Source organism: Pecten maximus, chromosome 1 (assembly GCF_902652985.1).
Source record: "Pecten maximus chromosome 1, xPecMax1.1, whole genome shotgun sequence".
In the NCBI taxonomy this organism is placed as follows: Eukaryota; Metazoa; Mollusca; class Bivalvia; order Pectinida; family Pectinidae; genus Pecten; species Pecten maximus.
In genome coordinates, this window is record NC_047015.1 from 19,957,837 (window position 1) to 19,976,678 (window position 18,842).

Consider the following 18,842-nt stretch of genomic DNA (forward strand, 5'->3'; position numbering starts at 1 on the left):
CCAAACTGACTAAAGCACAACATCCGTTTTTGTCGTATTTCCGCAAACAGCTCCTTCCAAATTTGAAATAAAGATGCTCTGCTATTAGTAAGATAACACCGACCAGCATTCCCCCAGCCAGAAATATGAAAGCGCTGGTGAAGTTAAGGATACCGATGTTATGACTGGACTGTCCTCTTTTCTGCTTCCGTCGATGACACGCACCTGCTAGCCAAAATTTCCGTAAACGTTCCATTTCACCTGAAAAATTAGCACATGTAACAATACGAAATTGCATTTGAAAGAAATGTCTAAATACATTTAAGATTAACACTGATACCATTGAAACAGGATATAGCAAAAAATGCACTTAGAAATAATAAACATGAAAGGTAAGCGAAACAATAAGATGTATACTGTGCAAGAGAAATTTACAGGAAATCGTGATGGCGATTATAACGTCACTAGTCTTGATTTACCTGAATCTTTAGAAGTTTTGTTTTGTATATTTGTCAGTTAACAGTGCTTTGTTTTTAATTGCAGTCAAATTATTTTGTTTTGGATATCAGTTCTTACAAATACATAACCATCAGTACGGTTCTATTGTACATACAAAATGTAGTAAAGCCCTGACTCTCAGTTCATTCTTTGATTAACATGTTTATTTGACGGCCAGTAGGAGTCGGATCTACACTGTAAGTTTTGATGCCTTTATATGCACTACAGTTTCCACGTGTTTCATATCATTAACGGTTGATATAAAAAAAACTACTCCAATACCATGTACTTAAACATAAACAATCTAAACACATCACAAGTACATTTATAACATTTCAATACAAACATGAAGATAACAGCCTAATGGAGAACGACAAATAGTACCAGGGAGACATTAGTCTTATGACGAACGACAAATAGTACCAGGGAGACATTAGTCTTATGACGAACGACAAATAGTATCAGACAAATATTAGTCTAATGGCGAACGACAAATAGTACCAGGCAGATATTAGTCTAATGGCGAACAACAAATAGACCCAGACATATATTAGTCTAATGGCAAACGACAAATAGTACCAGACAGATATTAGTCTAATGGCGAACGACAAATAGTACCAGGCAGATATTAGTTAATGGCAAACGACAAATAGTACCAGACAGATATTAGTCTAATGGCGAACTACAAATAGTACCAGACAGATATTAGTCTAATGGCGAACGATAAATAGTACCAGGCAGATTTCAGTGTAATAGCGAACGACAAATAGACACAGACATATATTATTCTAATAGCGAACAACAAATAGTACCAGAGAGATATTAGTCTAATGGCGAACGACAAATAGTACCAGGCAGATATTAGTCTAATGGCGAACGACAAATAGTACCAGACAGATATTAGTCTAATGGCGAACAACAAATAGTACCAGACAGATATTAGTCTAATGGCGAACGACAAATAGTACCAGGCAGATATTAGTCTAATGGCGAACGACAAATAGTACCAGACAGATATTAGTCTAATAGCGAACGACAAACAGTACCAGACAGATAGTAATCTGATGGCGAACGACAAATACAGTGTGGTACCAGATAGATAAAAGGTTATTAATGAGAAAAACTTTCATGTTGTACGAAAATTAAATCTATATCTAAGGTATTTAAGAGGAATTCTCTTCCGAAGTTTGGATTAATGTTCACTGAAACATTAGATATATAGTGTATTGTCACATGCATTTCAGTCCGATTGAAAGCTTATTATGACACCAGTTATAACGCTGTATGACTCATCCAGGTGTTTTATTCCATGTATTTTTCACCTCATAATAAGTACTTCTCATAAAAAAGAGTTTCCCCTTTTTATGGTCATTTTATGTTAATTTTAAGTACAACATCTGTTCTAATAACCGAGCGATATTTCCTATATACAAGGGTGGGATGTCCAAAGCTAGATCCTGTTTTTTTGTCTAACACTGGTAGATTTATAATAGAGTATATACGTACGAGGGCTGAATGATAAGTTGTGAGCCTCATATTGAAGGATTTGAATTTTGCCTGACATACTGTATTGTTTTTCAACATAATCAACTTCAGTATCTATACACTTTTTCCAGTGGTGTTTAAGAGCCTCAATGCCACTTTTATAGAACTCATTGTCTTGGCTGCATGTATGACGTCATCATCGGACTTAAAGTGGTTGTCTGAAATAGCTGTTTTCAGTTTTGGAAATAGATGAAAGTCTGATGGAGCGAGATCAGGTGAATAAGGCGGATGCTCAATCAATGCAAAGCCACAATCGTGAATGGCAGCAATGGCAATGCCAGACTTGTGAACAGAAACGTTGTCCTGATGGAATAAAACACCTTTAGGGAACAACCAACCAATTGAAAAAAAATATTTTTGAAACAGCCCCTGTGTATAGAAAGTTGAGCCAAGGCTAAAATGTCTGGCAGCCACTGATTGGCCAGTATGTTATGAAGTGAGAAAATAGATATGTAGCCTGATAGGTAACTATCAATAAGATATGTTGATATAAATTTCTTAAGTCCGATTGGTTTTTTTCCCAAGAGTTCACGTAATAATAGTAAACAGGTAAACATTTAAGATTTTTGAAAATTTTTACTGCGAAATTCACCTATTTTCAAAATGGCTACCCTGGAGAAAATTTGAGCTGAAGGACCCAACTTTTTTTTTTTATTAGGTGTTATATCAGACCCTAAACTTTTGTTTTAAACCATAATCGTCATATTCAATTCAAGAATTTGAATGAAATAATCCAAAACGTTAACACTAAAGTCTATGGGAAAACAATTGGTTGGTTGGTCTCTATAGTGAGCTTTTAATTTTTTAATTTTGAGTTAATTCTTTTCCCGGTAACTGCCTCAGGGTGCTTCCATTGTTTCGAGTGTTGTTTGACCTCCGGTGTCAAATGATGGACCAATGTTTCATCCAAATCTCTGAAGAAAGTTTCAGGATCTTCCTCAAAGAGGTTAAGATAAGCACGCGATAATATGCGCCTGGTGTGTTTCTGACCAAATCTTGGTTCCCATTGGTCAGAATGTAATGTAGTCTTTCCTGTGAAATGTCAACTCTACTGGCTATATATCTTTCTGAGACTCGTTTGTCGGTCATAACAATATCATGAACTTTATTGAACATTTTGGGGTTGCAACACTGACAGGCCTTCCAGGACGGAGGTCATCCTCAAGGCTGTGTCGGCCGCGCTTAAATTACACTACCCACCATTGCCATGTAGCAAATCAAGGGGCATCTTTACCGAGTGTTGCTACCTTATCATAATGGTTATCCGTAGGTATCAAGTCTTTTTATTGGATCACTTCTCTTTCACCGATTTCGTCTAGTTTGCGAGAGCCGTTTGCCTTGTTTACATTATAGTGCTACCTCGTCGATATAAAGTAACTAAATGAGACCAGTCCTTGGATACACGGCCCTATTTAGTCAGAGAATAGTAGGACTTAAAAGAACATCCTTGGATACCTCCTTCAATGCGAGGCTCACAAATTATCAATCATATCAAACATACGATGGATTAACTTTTATGAAATACATATACTTAAAGATGGAATCGATACCGATAGGAAAACCATCCATGCCAAAGCTACATTTTGTTCCTGTTGGTTTTGCACAAAGAGGCGTAAAATAATTAAAATAATAATGTAAATGCCGTATTTTAGGTCAGCAGGACACCTCCACACCACTGGTTGTCAGAATTCGCAAAAAAATATTTGAATACACAGGTTTTTTTTTATTAAATGAATGGAGTTAATGAAACCAATTTGCATGTAGCCTAATAAGTAATTTAACCTAATCAGAGTGTTTGAATGTATGGACTTTCATCTTCAAAGATCAATTGAATAGTTGAAAGCTTGTTTTTGTGGATTTTACAGATGTTAACTTTGTGAAAGGTACCTGATTTTTGTAGTTTTAGTATAATCTGGTCCACCTCCTCTACCCATGTAGATCCCCGAGGGAACCCTACTCCGTACCCAGTCATTGCGTACCAGTCCCCTACAGTTGTCAGCTCGCAGTCGTTATCGTTACCCACGTGGTACTCAAGAGGTGTGGCATCATAGATAAAGGCGTGGATTTTCCTGTCGGAAAGAGAAATAATCATATAAAGGGAGACAACTCCTAAAATGGTGAGTGAGATATTGGTTAAATTGCAGTCAATACAACGACAACGGTTACCCAGTCACAGCATTGACTGTATTTGGGTATAGCACGTCATACAATGATATCTAAGCATCGAACTGTTACTAGATGTTAGTATACAGTCGATATGAATACAACTTTGGTGACCGATAAATGGAATATAAGGCGACATGAATATATGTCTGTAACCAAAATTGTATTCATATCGACTATAAAATAGCATCTGGTAACAGTTCAATGCTTAAATTTACATTCATATATATAGATTGTGACTGAGGGAACAATGCATTTGAATTTCCCGGTCAATATATAAGTGCCATCAGTAGGCTCAAATCCAACAACAGCCGAATTTTTTCAGAAGTAAATAGTTACTAGTGTCATCGTGAACGACACGCTCATAAAATATGTTAAGCACAAGTCTAATTATATTATATATTATACATACGTGTGTAGATATAGCAAAATTGTTCACAATTGCATAATTTTTCTTGTTTGAAATTAAAACCGTTTTTCTGCGCATTGATATGCCGTTATTATTTAGGAGTGATGCGGCGTTGAACTATTACACCGGTCAGAGTCGATGCTGATGTTTCTATAGACTTGATTTACGTTATGATGAAAAGAATATCGATTCTAAAATTCTAAATGAAAGTTGTCCTGACATTAGATGACAACGATTCCAATGATAATTCTTTTGAAATAGATTCCATGTATAATCGATCAGATCAATGTCTCAACGCTCACAGGGATTCTGTATTTGGAATTTGGAGTAAGGTAGACCTTTGATATCAGTAAATAATCACAACAATGTTTGCATAGACATCCGAAAACCATGTCGATAAATGCTGAGCTTTTAGTGTTGCATCTCTCCAGATTCTAAACCAAACCTCTATGACGAATTTGACAAATCAGATAATTCTGTATCTAGAATTGCGCTTATAATAATTTTGTGACAACTGCATATCTTATTGTGAACCTACATCTTCGTAACTTATAAAATTGCTTTTTAATTTTCGTGGTATCTGATGTGACTAAGTGCTAAAAAAATCAGAAAGCTCTCTAGGCATTTTGATACCAAAAGTAACCTAACTGACAGCCATGTTTATTCTTTTAATATACAACACCTATATTTCTACATTATCTAATGCAAGTTTAGTTTCATCAATTTTAAGACGTAATTTGCGATGTAGTATTCCATTTGATAGGACATTTTACATCTAAGTAAGTCACTTTTCTATCTCTAGAGTGTAACGGAGATTGCAGTTCATTGTACATCGTCTGATTATTGGTACAAGTGACTTACATAGGAATGTTGCGATAACGGCCATTGATATATTCAGTTCAGGTATGTCCGGGATATTATAGATGTATCTATGGAGTTCGCGTTTCGACTAGTTTAACTGAAGAGGTAATGACAATTGATTATAGAAGGCTGAGATAGGTTACACTGTGATGAGCAATGGTTAACTACTTGGTACAAATAACACAGTTAAAGACTACTTGAGTAATTAACATGATTAGCACCGTGTTTCACTCGAGTTCACAGTAATTACACTTGCACGCAATAATTATTTTGCTACACCATAATTACACAGGTAAATACGCTGATACATTATACTACACATACTTGTAATACGCAACAATTTCACTTCACAGTAATCACAAATCGCATGTTAATTCCACTCGAAAATAGTGATTACACTCATTTTACCAATCATGAGTACAGAAAATCAGCCAAGCTATTAACCATCGGAGAGAAGACATAATTTATATGGTTTTCCTGATTGCGGCCGTTGCACTTTCTACTTTGCCCCTATAAGTGCAGCAGAGTCAAGCACTCCCGTCCTCTTACCGCTGTCGAGTGTAATTGGAAACAATTACTACCCCAACATATTGGACATGACACTTTACTTGGCCAAGGAGTTACACAAATGTGAAAAGCTAGCTGGGAAATAGCTCCTAATAGGGTGTCCCAATCAGCGCTAACAGACGTCAGGGCACACGAGATCTGTGAGACAACACACCTGCATCATGCATGAGAAACTGTAGCTGGCAGACAATGTGATCATACAACATTGAAACAGTATATGTATTACTACTAGAGCGAGCTGAATGGCTTGCCTGGGAAGACAACGACAATCCTTTCCTTATTTCGAATGTCATAGTCTACATACTGGTGATATAAACAAGGACAAATGGAAAACTAAGTATCATATCTTGTTCTTATTTATATCAAATATCACCGTTTTATATAAAAACGGATAAAAAAATCCCAAGGAAATATTAATATATTCATTACGTACATTTATAACTTAATATGGTATTGTTTTATCAAAATAACGTAGCCTTACGAAACTAAAACTTTATTCCTTTACTATTCTGTTTAATAACAAGGCTCCCTCACCCATCTTTTAGAGACTTGAGCGCTCCATCAACTGTAGATTGGTTGAACTGTCTCATATAGGCAAACATTTCCCCGTGATTCTGTCGCAGGTTCTCCTCGGTACTTCCGTTAGGCACCGTTGCAAACCGGAAAGGCGGGGAATGGGAATAGGGATGTTTGAGCTGGAATTAAAATGGATATATCTTTATTATTAAATAGTAATATGTTTAATCGATCAATCGTGACAGTGATATGGAACCTTGGTACCGTAATTGGTCGACACTATCATGATTATTGTGCATGAACTTTATTCCTTACGCTATAGTCATTAAAAGGTTGTGACTGAGTAAAACAAGTAATAATTGACGCATCTTTAAATATTTTCGACTTAAGATGATTTTTTTTCAAAGGTATGCCCATTTGTACTCACACAACATGTATACATGTAGCTAAAACTCTCAAGCAAACAGTAGTAAGAGTTGCTAAGTGGCTGGCCCTCTATGATTGGTTGGATTGTATAGGTTTTATTTTTACCATGTTTGGGAATGAATATATCCTGATAGAGAGTATGGATCGAGTTTACATTTCTTATAAATGTGACAATAACTTTGTATGTACACACGTCAATGGCGTCTCTCTAGGACGAGTCATCATGATAATGTACACACGCCAATGACGCCTCATAAGGATGTTATATAAGACGCAAAATGTGAATAGTGCATTTTAAATATGAGTTATTATAGTGTTTGTAGAATGCATATAAAACCGTATTATATAGCCAGTTTGTCCTTTTCGGATTCGTCTGTGATGCCAGAGACAAAACTTATGGCAATTTAACAGGAAAACAAGGGAAATCAACACAAACCAAACTTATGCCAATACTTCTGCTGTAAACGTGATTATTTCTGCGGTTGTTTTTATTTTGAGATTTTCCATAGTTAAACTATTCACCTGGGAGTGATTCCTTGATTTTTGCTTAAGCGTTATAATTCTTACTTCGCGTATGTATGAATCACATTGGAATCCGCATAGCATTAGAATCTAAATAGCTAACTTACACGAAGATCTTTTATCCCGGAAAGGTTGTAGTACTCATCCTTGGTGATCATAAACGCTGCCAAATTAGCTGTGTAACTTGCGAGGAAAACCAGAGCGAACAACGCCCAAACGTTTGCTAGAAATCTGCTGGACACTCCTCTGGGTGTATCTGTGGAAACTGAGGCTCCAAACAGCATAGCCCAAATCAACCATAGCGACCGGAAGAGCGAGAACCTATGCTCTGTCAAGATAAAATCTGCCCTGCTTTAATCCACACAAAGTAATATAACCATAGATTCATGCATCACGTAGAGTTTAAACCTACTGCAGTATACAAACCACGGTATGGAAAGAAAATTAGATTTAATTGAAATATTTGTACTGGAGATTTACAGAAACCCTATATCCCAGTAATTGTTTCTTCTGTCGTAACAGACATATCTCTTACGAACACATCTGTCTAGTAATCAATGTAGAAATGCAGACATAAACTCGATGTGGAACTAGCTGAGTGGGTAAATACTTACTCCTCGAACAACAAGCATCGTACGTCTTACATATGACACTTTCAGGTACTGAAAAGATGCTGTATGATTCGATGACAAAATAAATACTTTTTGGCGAAGCCGATATTTCCAGCCTCACCACTTCTTTTTAGTTAAACGATGACAATACAGCCACAAGCTCTGACTACTGCTTTTTGTTTTATTTTTTCAGATTTTTGATTTTGTTTTGAATCATACATTTTTGTCCTCGCATAAGGAGATTCAGCCGCCGTACATACACACATGTACGATTGTGTTTTGCTACATGTATCCCGTAAGATCGCATATCATGTTCCTGCTTTCCTCGTCTTCATTCAAATCTATACAGGATTATAATCAGGAAATTTACGCTGCTTTGATAAAGAAATATGAATCAAGCGTAAAATACATAAATCATAAGTAGGGATTCATAGCGACTGGGGGTGTTATGGATAATATTAACGGGCAATTCATACAAACGACCGGATATGCGATGGATAATATTAACTAGAAATTCGTACAAACGAACAGGGATGCCAGGATACTATTAACTGGGAATTTATACAAACGTGTCGGGATGTCATGGATAATATTTACTTGGATATCTTACAAGCGAGCTTGGAATTAAAAGTGAAATGTCAGTCTAAATTAATTTTGGCTTTAGATAACTATTGGGTCAGATCGGGGCGTTAGTGTGCTGTAGTTGGCAAGTATAACGGATCACTGTTACTCGTTCTATCTTGCTCCTTTTGATACGCACGACTCGATTTGAAGTACATCCATCTGTTTAGGAGGTTTGTGATATATTTAAGACATATCCCCTTTCACTGATTCCAACGAGGATAGAAGTATTGACCGTCATTTACCTAGTAGATCTACGGCTGTATGTCTTGATACGTCATTTTTACATAGTTACAGTAAATAATGTCGATACCTCATAAACAGCTGGGGAGTTTTTTAAGCAGTAACCATACTAAAGTCCGATAAAGTTAATAGGGGTTTTGGCAATCGATTCACCCGTACTTCAATCATATCTCTGGAATGACAGCGATCATAAACCGATGAAAGGTTGCAGTCATTCACTCCGATGCGGAAGAATCTGGTCGACGGAAACCAGTTTATTAGAACTACTTGGAAGAATAAAAAAGTAAAGGATATTACAACGTAACGCGCAATCCGTCTCTGATGGCTAGTTTCCAATTTCGCGAATAGTAGGTCGACGAATTAAAGCTGAAAGGAACGATTTCTATGATAAAGTTAATGTCAGGTTTGAAACCCATTTATATCACTGAATAGCGGGGATGTGGATAGAGGTGACGCGGCTACCTCACAAACACAGTGCTAAATATCGACTTGCAAAAGCCATTAACAGGTACATGCTTGTCGAATTAATTTTAACAAGGAATGTCTTTAAATCCTAATAAAAAGCTTTATCGGACCGACATTAGTGTATGATGACTGACTGAGCATTGTTTTATAATATTGTAACTATTTTCAACAGATATTTCACTCAATCTATATATCTGATAGCCTTATCCATCTCTAAGTGTTGTATACAGAAGCTTAGCAAACCTCATCGCGTTATCGACGTATTTCAAAAAGTCGCGATTTGTAAATGCAGTGTTAATCGCCACACTAATAAATAACATTTTTGTATCAATACGCATCTGTCAGCATTGGTATTGACAATTTAACATGTGATGGCCATGATCATATCTCGCCTGGTTCATCTGAGTTATTGTGCGCGTGTCACTCGTAGTTTCCGGAAGAAGAGGATTATCAATTCGACCTGATGTGCCAATGTCGTTCGGCACTTCCGGTGCTGGAATTTTACATTAGGGGCTATGTAAACGAACAATTAACGCAGTCTAACATATCCAGCGGTCAATAGCTATACCTAACATGGTTGTGAAAAGAAAACACGATACTAGATATTAAAAACGGATCGTGGCTTACTGAGATTGAGCTTTTACCTATGTAGGATATTCTATGTAGTCAGTCTTTGCCGTAAATGGATAGCTTTTCCACATCGAGTTTCTGTTGCCTGTAACTAGACATATTAACAGCACATTTCATTTGCTGAATGTATGGGTGTCCTTCTATTAGATATAAGTGACATGTACTGAAACCAGCTATCAATTAACATGCTCTTGTATGGACTAACGTATCAAAAAATTCTTGGCCTATTCGATCCTATAACGATTTTCATTTATCTATAATTTAGGATTTCAGCAACGCCACGTTTACACTGTCTCTGTTTAGTTCCGTTTTCTACATCATGCAACTAAAATTTTTAAACACAATGGTTTAATACAGACGTTTTGCTTAAGGGTCATCTATATAGCAGAATAATGTTGAATTTCAAACACGAATAAATAGCTTAAAAATTGCACAAAAATAGTCATGTAATATACCAAAATGTTTGTTTGGACATGTAGTGTCTTAAAATCACAAATAATTTGATGTAGATGCTAACAATATCTTCTATAGAGTTACTTTGTGGTAAGTTGTAGCATGGAATAATTCTAAGCCACAAAAATAACCAAACCTGAAAAATAGCCCAGATGTCATGCTCACAGGTGTCTATAGCACAGGGTAGGAGCATTTGTTTGACCGGATTTGACTTTATGTAGGTATAAACACATATTTAGTTTTGACCTTGAAATGCAAATGGCGGCTGTAGATGATATTACACAAATATGGCATAAAGGGAGGCATTTCAGCCATTAGAAATGCTCCAATATCATACATTTAAGACATCTGATTATAGTAAGAATGACCATTTTAAGACAAATTGTCAAACTGGTGAGTTTTGGGCCTTTTTCAGAAATATATATCTTTTACCCCAAACTCAACGGATGACCATTTTTTCCTAAAAACAGTCTTCCTGTCATGTCTAGAGTTCTCTATAGTATCTAATATGAGCATTTTTGACGTTTGAAATACCTTCTTATATGCCATAATTGTCTGATCTTATTCACAACCGCCATTTGCATTTCAAGGTCTAAATAAAATCAGTGTTAATACATATCATAAAGTCCAATCTAGTCAAACCAATGCTCCTATTTTGTGCTTTAGACCCTTGTGAGCAAAACGACATGACTGTTTTGCACAATAAATGAGATACAAATGAGTTAATTATGTCCCCCTGAAACATGCATTTTTCTCATGTTTTGTTGAAATTTACGAACTACTGAACAAATTAAATGTCAACAGCAAGGCCCACAGTTTGACATGATACATATCAAAATGTTATCAAGTTACTTCTGTTAAATTGCACCCTAGTAGGGATGTATAGCCTTGTAAAATATCAATTGTTTTGGCTGGATTTGCTGTTTAGATGCCCCTTAAACAGAGAGATGTTATGATATGATACGAGTGAAGTGACTGAACAGTTCCCAGCTAGTAAATAACGAAGAGAATAGGCGTTGTGTGTTAACAACAGTGAAGGCTGGTATCTCCTTCACAAAGGAAACAATTATCCATAAGTCCTAAGAGAGAAATTTACATATATCACAAGGATGTTTTGTCAATCCCACTGAAAAATATATGGACATTCCTCTTAAGCGTAGGCTTTTACGGCATCCACCATGAACAATTGTTGATACCGCGTATAATGATTCTGAATTAACTCTTTATTACACCCAATTTGGAAAACACTCTTCTGACGGAAAAACACTTTTTGTCTGAATTTATCACAAAGTTTGCTCCTCTTTCTAAAACCAACCGATATACGTGCTATCATTACCACTACTTCCGGTCAATCGACCACTTGATCCGTGATTTACCTCGCAGTTACCTCGCAATGATGTTCGTCCTTGGTCAAGTCCCCGTGGGCTCAGCCACTCGTATATAAATATAGATGCTCCCGTAGCATGTACGCTAAACACTAGGATCAAACACCACGACGGATAGTCATACGGCTCTGAAAAATAGTACAGAAAATGTTATAGTCATACGGCTCTGAAAAATAGTACAGAAAATGTTATAGTCATACGGCTCAGAAAAATATTACAGAAAATTGTATTGTCATATGGCTCTGAAAAATAGTACAGGAAATTTTAGAGTCATACGGCTGTGAAAATTAGTACAGATTTTTTTTAGTCATACGGCTGTGAAAAATAGTACAGAAAATGTTATTATCACACGGCTCTGAAAAATTTTACAGAAAATGTTAGAGTCACACGGCTGTGAAAAAATAGAACATGAAATGTTATTGTCATACGGCTCTGAAAAATAGTATAGAAAATGTTATAGTCACACGGCTGTGAAAAATAGTACAGAAAATTGTATAGTCACACGGCTCTGAAAAATAGTAGATATACATTTAAATTTGAATACTGGATACATAAATACACATATGACATGTGTTTACCAATTACACTTTCCGTTCTGTGTTGAAATTCGGAAAATCTAGATGCTCAATAGGTTGTTGTTTTACAATATAATGGAAGTGTTATTGTTTGTGTTCTGTTCTATGAAGATATATCACTTCCATGTCAAATCTCCTGTTCACATTTTATTTTTTTATGATTTGGTAAAAGTCTTGGTGTAAGTTGAGTTTGTAACATACAATATATCGTTATGAGTGGAGTTTGATTTGCATATATATAATAAGAAGTAAATAAACAACTCTGAAGTGATTTGTGATAGTTATTGAATCTCATGTCTTAAGTTTCTATCACAATACAGCTTAGACACTGGGATGGAAATGAAATTAAGGATTGAGCTTTGCTGCTACAATAAGTAATGTATCAGGTAACAATTGAATTTTTAAACAATAGTGTTTTACGTACAGTTTTTATGATTTTGGAACACATTATGTCATGTCTTTAATCTGGTGACATTCTACATCGATCAGTTTCAACAAATTCAACAGTCAGAAAAATTGATTTAGTCGTGTTGAAATACAGTCATCACTAATGTGACAGTATCTACAATCACAGCTCACGTGACTGTCAAGACACCCGTGTGACTGCCATTAACTGTGACGTACAGAGGTAAGAAACATAACACTATCCCTTACAGTTAATCTACCGACCTCTGTTGATACCCTAGCATCACCGTACAACAGCGGGGTCATGTGTATCTCTAACAAGTATATTTAATGTTTTCTCGATTGGTTCTATATTGTACGAACAAAACTATTATTTAGAACTGAACCAACATTAATCAATTTCATGTTAGATTAATGTTTACTTCCCTCCTATATTGTCCTTTCAAGTTTGAGAATATACGACTAAATAAGTTTCACATACAAATCCAATTCATTCAGAAGGGCGAATTCAGTTAGAAACGAGCTCTTTCTTATATTTCTGTGCCGAGAGCAATTATTTTGCCATCCTAAGGGAAATACTGAAGAAATTAAACGCGATGAGTACCGAGTAGTGTAATATAATACCTTACCTAGGAAAGCTGTAGGAGAGATAGCACCTTTCCGTATCGACACCACTATAGAGATTCCAGTCTCCAAAAAGGGCACCGAAAAATCAATAAACTCGTTCCTCTTTGGTGTTATTTTTAATGACGTCATTATCATGTCCGCTCTATGTGTCATCACCTGTTTTATCAGTCCATTCCACTGGCCTGTTCTCTGTGGAAATACATATTAAATTGTGATACTGGAAATGTTATCCGTGTATCTGCGTTATATATATATTTGTTATTTGTGCAGCAAAATCCTTAATACAACAACGAAACGTATATCATTATGATGTTGTAGAAGCTACATTTGTGTATTGTATTTTTACAACAGAGGCACCATTAGGTGATGTACATCTTAAAAATAAATATTTCTAAATGCAGTTCTTTTAATTGAATAAAAAAGTCTTAACATAAGCCTGTAATCCTATAACCATAAAACGGATCCATAAACATATTTTTTCATGTTTATCTATAGGTTGCATTTATCCATAATAATGTATTATCTATAGGCTGTATTTATCCATAAACATGTATTTATATATGGACTGTACTTATCAATAATTATATATCAATAGACATATATCTATCAATAAACATGTATTTATCAATAAACATATATTTTCTATGGACTCTATATATCCACAAACATGTATTTATCTATCAACTGTATTTATCCACAAAAATGTATTTATCCACAAACATGCATTTATTTATAGACTGTATTTATCCATTAACATATATTTATCTAAATGTATTGACAAAAGCGAGATAATTTGGAAGCGTGATAACATGTTAGAAGGATAACTTGATAGGCATACTACCAAAGCTACACTTCATTCATTCAAATCATTAAAGTTTGTGCAGGCCTAAAATTTTCTAATGCGTTTTCACAAATAACTAGTGACAGTTCCAAATGTGAAGGTAATTACTCTTCCAACCTGTGCTGACTATAAAGATTCATAAAAAAGGCAATATTCATGTTCAATGTACGTGGCAGTGTCATGGTGTCAAGTTGGGATTTCATTTGGTGGCCGCGTAAAGACAAAACCCTTGCTGCTTAACCAAACAAGAGCAACATCCAACTGCTCTGGTACATGTAACGACCTATCGGATTTTCCTCTTAGGTAAAGATCTCCAAAACAATTTAAATCTTACATAATACCGTTTACTTTATGTCTAAAGCATAACCTGAACAATTATACTACATTGAGACAGAAATCCTTGTGTGGAAAAGTTCGTGTTCATAAAACGAATACAAAATACAATTAATGATGTTTTGTTGACGTATAACAATCAGCTAGTGATGACGTCACATGTTTCTGAACGTCAACTAAAAATCTTGCACTTAGAAGAAATTCGAAATCTTTGAATCTGAAAAAAAAAGTCCTGTTGTAAACTATACCTGGTCAGGGAGTCCCCAGGTTTGGTCTGGAACTTCATACAACTCGTAGTCGAAGTTCATCCGCTCACTGAGTATCTCCAGGAGGTCTATACACAGTCCGGTACAGCAACGTAACACCGTGTTATTCACCAAAGTGCTGTCATTTTCGCTGTAATAAATTGATCAGTAGTTGATTAATGAGAGGTGTTTAATGTATTTGTTTTAGAAAACTACAATTTAATGTTCCATTAATAAGAACATGATGTTTTCCATTACGAATATGCTTACCTATATAGACTGCATGAACATCGCACTTTTCAATAATACTTACACATATTTCTAGGAAGAACTATATGTTTTCCAGGGATAGTTTCAAGACATTAACAAGTAAAAGCTTCGCGAGATTTTCGTTTGGTTAAGAGATAATTGTAATATTCAAAGTGGGAAATATAAGGCTTTTTAAGGAGGAAATATAGGACGTTCTAAGTAATAATTACATGATATCGTATGTAGTGATAGCATCATGTCATTCAAAAGTAAAACAACATGTGTATTAACGGAACGATATCCAATAAATAACCTTACCAGTAAGAAAACATAATAAAATAAGGATGTTTTCAAGTAAGAACTATGACGACATACCATTACAAGTAGTAACATCAATGTATGAAGTAAAATAACCCTACGAGAAAAAATTCCATAGGACTTCTGAAGGACTGCAGGGCAGATCTATTTCATCCCGAGCTTATTGCACGTGCGTCACGTGAGCTTTAACTTTTGAATATAAGGTGATATCATTGCAAAGACTCCTAGATCGCATTGACAGCGAATTAACACGTAATAACACGTCGTGAGACGCCATGGTGAAACCCCGAAGGAACATGTGATTTTTAATAACTGATGTCTGGCAAAAGAAAAAACCCATTGCATAACTAAAAAAGCAATCAGGGGCTTTCACAACATGAATAATCTTTTTCCACATTTTCTTCCTGGGCAATGTGAAAGGGATTCCCTTTGGACATCGCTGTCGGATTTCAAATTACTTCCAACGTGGGTTAAGTACAGCGGACTTAGAAAACAGACGAGGCTAATATATCTATTAATAGCATCCAAGGATGAAAAAATTGTTCTCGCGAAAATGCCTTGTAATCTCTGGGTATCTCCTATTAAGCTATAATACGAACAGCGAAGTTTATTAATTGAGTTAGGGTGTGGCCATCTCTATCCGTGGAAATACGTTTCTGGTTAGAAAGTGTACGTGGGGAATATGTTATATCGATTGACGATCTGAATCAAGACACTGCCTGCTTCCAGGAGATTTTACAGTTACCGTAAAATTTCCTTGAAGCATGAATACCAGGAATATAGGGGCCAAATACAGCATGGGAACACGCAACTATAAAAGTTAAATTATGTAATATCTGATATTTTGTTGATAAATGTGTAACACTTGTAATCGACTCCTTCCGAATGGTCGTGTCCAGTTTGTAGCTATAGGCAGACGTTACATATACTCATGTTAGATAGGATCAGAATATTTCAATTTCATTTCTTTTTGTTCTCATAAATCATCAGGCTTACAACCTGAGCGGTAAAGTCGTTACATGTGACTTCTTCAATGTTGATATGAAGACGATTAGAGATATACATGTGCATGACAAATGCATGGGACATCTAGAAACACAATCCCGAAGCTAAAAGATCGAAATGATTTAAGACAGTAATCGAAGTATGTTTAACCATCGATATCCTAGTGATTTGTACCGTAACAGTTTTGTGTACATTGTATGTATACTGTCGATAGGTCGTCTATAATGGGTAGCCTACGTAAGAAGAGTATCGCTTATGGACAACATTGTGGAGATCGTTAAGTCTAAAGGGTATTTCTGTTCTTGATTTTATTACATGTAAATCTTCTTCTGTCAGAGATTGTTAAGTGATATTCCTATTACTTTTCCCCCTTTGGTTGGCGGATGACAGGTCATCATTGTTAACGTATTTCAGTAAACATTACACTCTAACGTATAGTTATTGTAAAAAGTGTCTTCTGACATTTATGAAATTGTAAAAAAAAAAGTGGATCCTGTGAATTCGTTTTCTGTGTTCTAGAGCATATCCTTATGTTAATGAACATGAAAAATGCAAGCAACGGGTTGATAAATATTATTCAGTATATCCTGACTTACAATGTAGATATCTGATAGAATAGTGAAAAGCATTCACAGTTTGCAGAACGATGCGTAATGCACACATTGTCCGAGATGGACATATGCATTTAGTTTAGGATGCCCGTCGTTATTAGCAAGGTCAGAATAACCTTGGGACAGAGACTACTTTAGAGTTGATGAAGGTTCAGTAACCCTGTCACAGCAGATCTGTTTGTCGGATACTATCACAATCAATGTACGGCCGAACGGACAGTATGGTAAATATCGGGCGCACAGTCTCGTGCCAGAATCATACTGAATTATAGTCAGACGCAAGGCGTGGAAATATTGTGAACGTGAAATTCCCTAAAGTCTATAACTGTAGGACTCGTTATTCGAAACAAAATACAAACATTACCATCGTGATGGCAAAATCAATAGCAGGAATCTGTTGGGAACAGTGCTCAGACATCCAGTTATCCGTCACCATTCGTTTGTAATGGAGTCCGGGCGTTTGTGGGGTTAAGGCATTTTAGCGAAGCACAATGGTGACACGCCGATACTCTAGCCTTAGCATGTATTATGAAGCTCAAGACTGAGATCTAAAGCCTTGATAAACCTGCTGTATCAAAAGCGCATCTCGTTCAGCAGTGTTAAAACAAGGGAATTGGATGGATATGACATGCACAAAAACAAAATAATAGGAACTTAGAAATGCGGTACGAGTTACGGGTCCCCCGGGAGATGATTTGGCATCCTTGCAAGTGACGGAATTTCAGGGAAACGAGTTTGGCACGCTATCATTACAGTAATATCGAGTCAAAGAATTGGCAAATATCTTGTTGCAATTCAGACATCAAAACTGCAATAATCAGACTGCGACGGCGCATCCATTTCCCTAACTGCACACAAATATTGATGCATTTTGATACCTCTTAATATTAAAACAACGTTGCCCGTTAAGTACATTCTCCTTCATAATCTAGTATTTCAAAAACAACGTTCGTCAACAAATGATTCCACATTTTGTCACCACAGCAGCAGTATATGAGATTCTTAAATAAATTTTGATCGCTAGTTAGTTTACGTTTTTTGGATATAATGCATTAAGTAGCCATAACATAAGGATGAGTTATGAAAATACTAGTACTAGTGGTTTAAAGTTAACATTGTATATAAACGAGGTAAAATAGATATATATACACGTTAGATGCGAGAACAAAGTGACAAGGGAACAAACAGAGAAGCGGAAAAGAATTCTTTATCATAGCAATCAATATTGTGACGCAGAGGCCGGAAATGAAGCTCGGAAATCCAATCAGTCACACTTATCATCTGTTATGTCGGGCTCAAATTACGTAAAAATATTCCTAATGAACTCAATGAAATTGTACTGTAAGGGTGAAGTGGGTCAAAGGAAGATAACCTACTGCTCAGCTGGGTTGTACACAAGACGACATGGCACGGAATGGTGGCCACACTTTCCCGTCACTTTATCAGGATCACGGTACATTACATACGGATCCTCCTTCAACGTCACAATTTTGAAATGACGTTTTTCCGGTTTGCCTTTTGGAGGTTTCGTTTTCCCGCCAGGCCAAACCACTTCTTTCATTTGGATGATCATTTCAGACCGACGGTTCTTCGTGAATGGAATCCACTCCCCGACCTAGGGATAAGAGAATATGATAGTAAAGCTTGATATATGTGTCTCTGTCATTGGTTACTGATATAGTGGTGTATATCAGTACTGTTATTAGAAATAGACGCACAGTTTCAAGACATTTTACGAG

The 18,842-nt window shown here is 36.0% G+C and overlaps 1 protein-coding gene across 1 annotated transcript in view; it reads right to left on the reverse strand.

Annotated features, from left to right (window-relative positions):
* The window catches only part of LOC117327266 (glutamate receptor ionotropic, NMDA 2B-like), a 124,453-nt gene that overhangs the window by 5,628 nt on the left and 99,983 nt on the right, over positions 1 to 18,842 (reverse strand). Inside the window, exons 8-15 of the mRNA XM_033884185.1 lie at positions 18,480 to 18,718; positions 14,924 to 15,071; positions 13,504 to 13,690; positions 11,897 to 12,022; positions 7,594 to 7,814; positions 6,557 to 6,717; positions 3,910 to 4,091; positions 2 to 240 (exon numbers count right to left, since the gene is read on the reverse strand). Coding sequence (XP_033740076.1) covers positions 2 to 240; positions 3,910 to 4,091; positions 6,557 to 6,717; positions 7,594 to 7,814; positions 11,897 to 12,022; positions 13,504 to 13,690; positions 14,924 to 15,071; positions 18,480 to 18,718 — 1,503 coding nt within the window. The remainder of the gene's footprint in view (position 1; positions 241 to 3,909; positions 4,092 to 6,556; positions 6,718 to 7,593; positions 7,815 to 11,896; positions 12,023 to 13,503; positions 13,691 to 14,923; positions 15,072 to 18,479; positions 18,719 to 18,842) is intronic.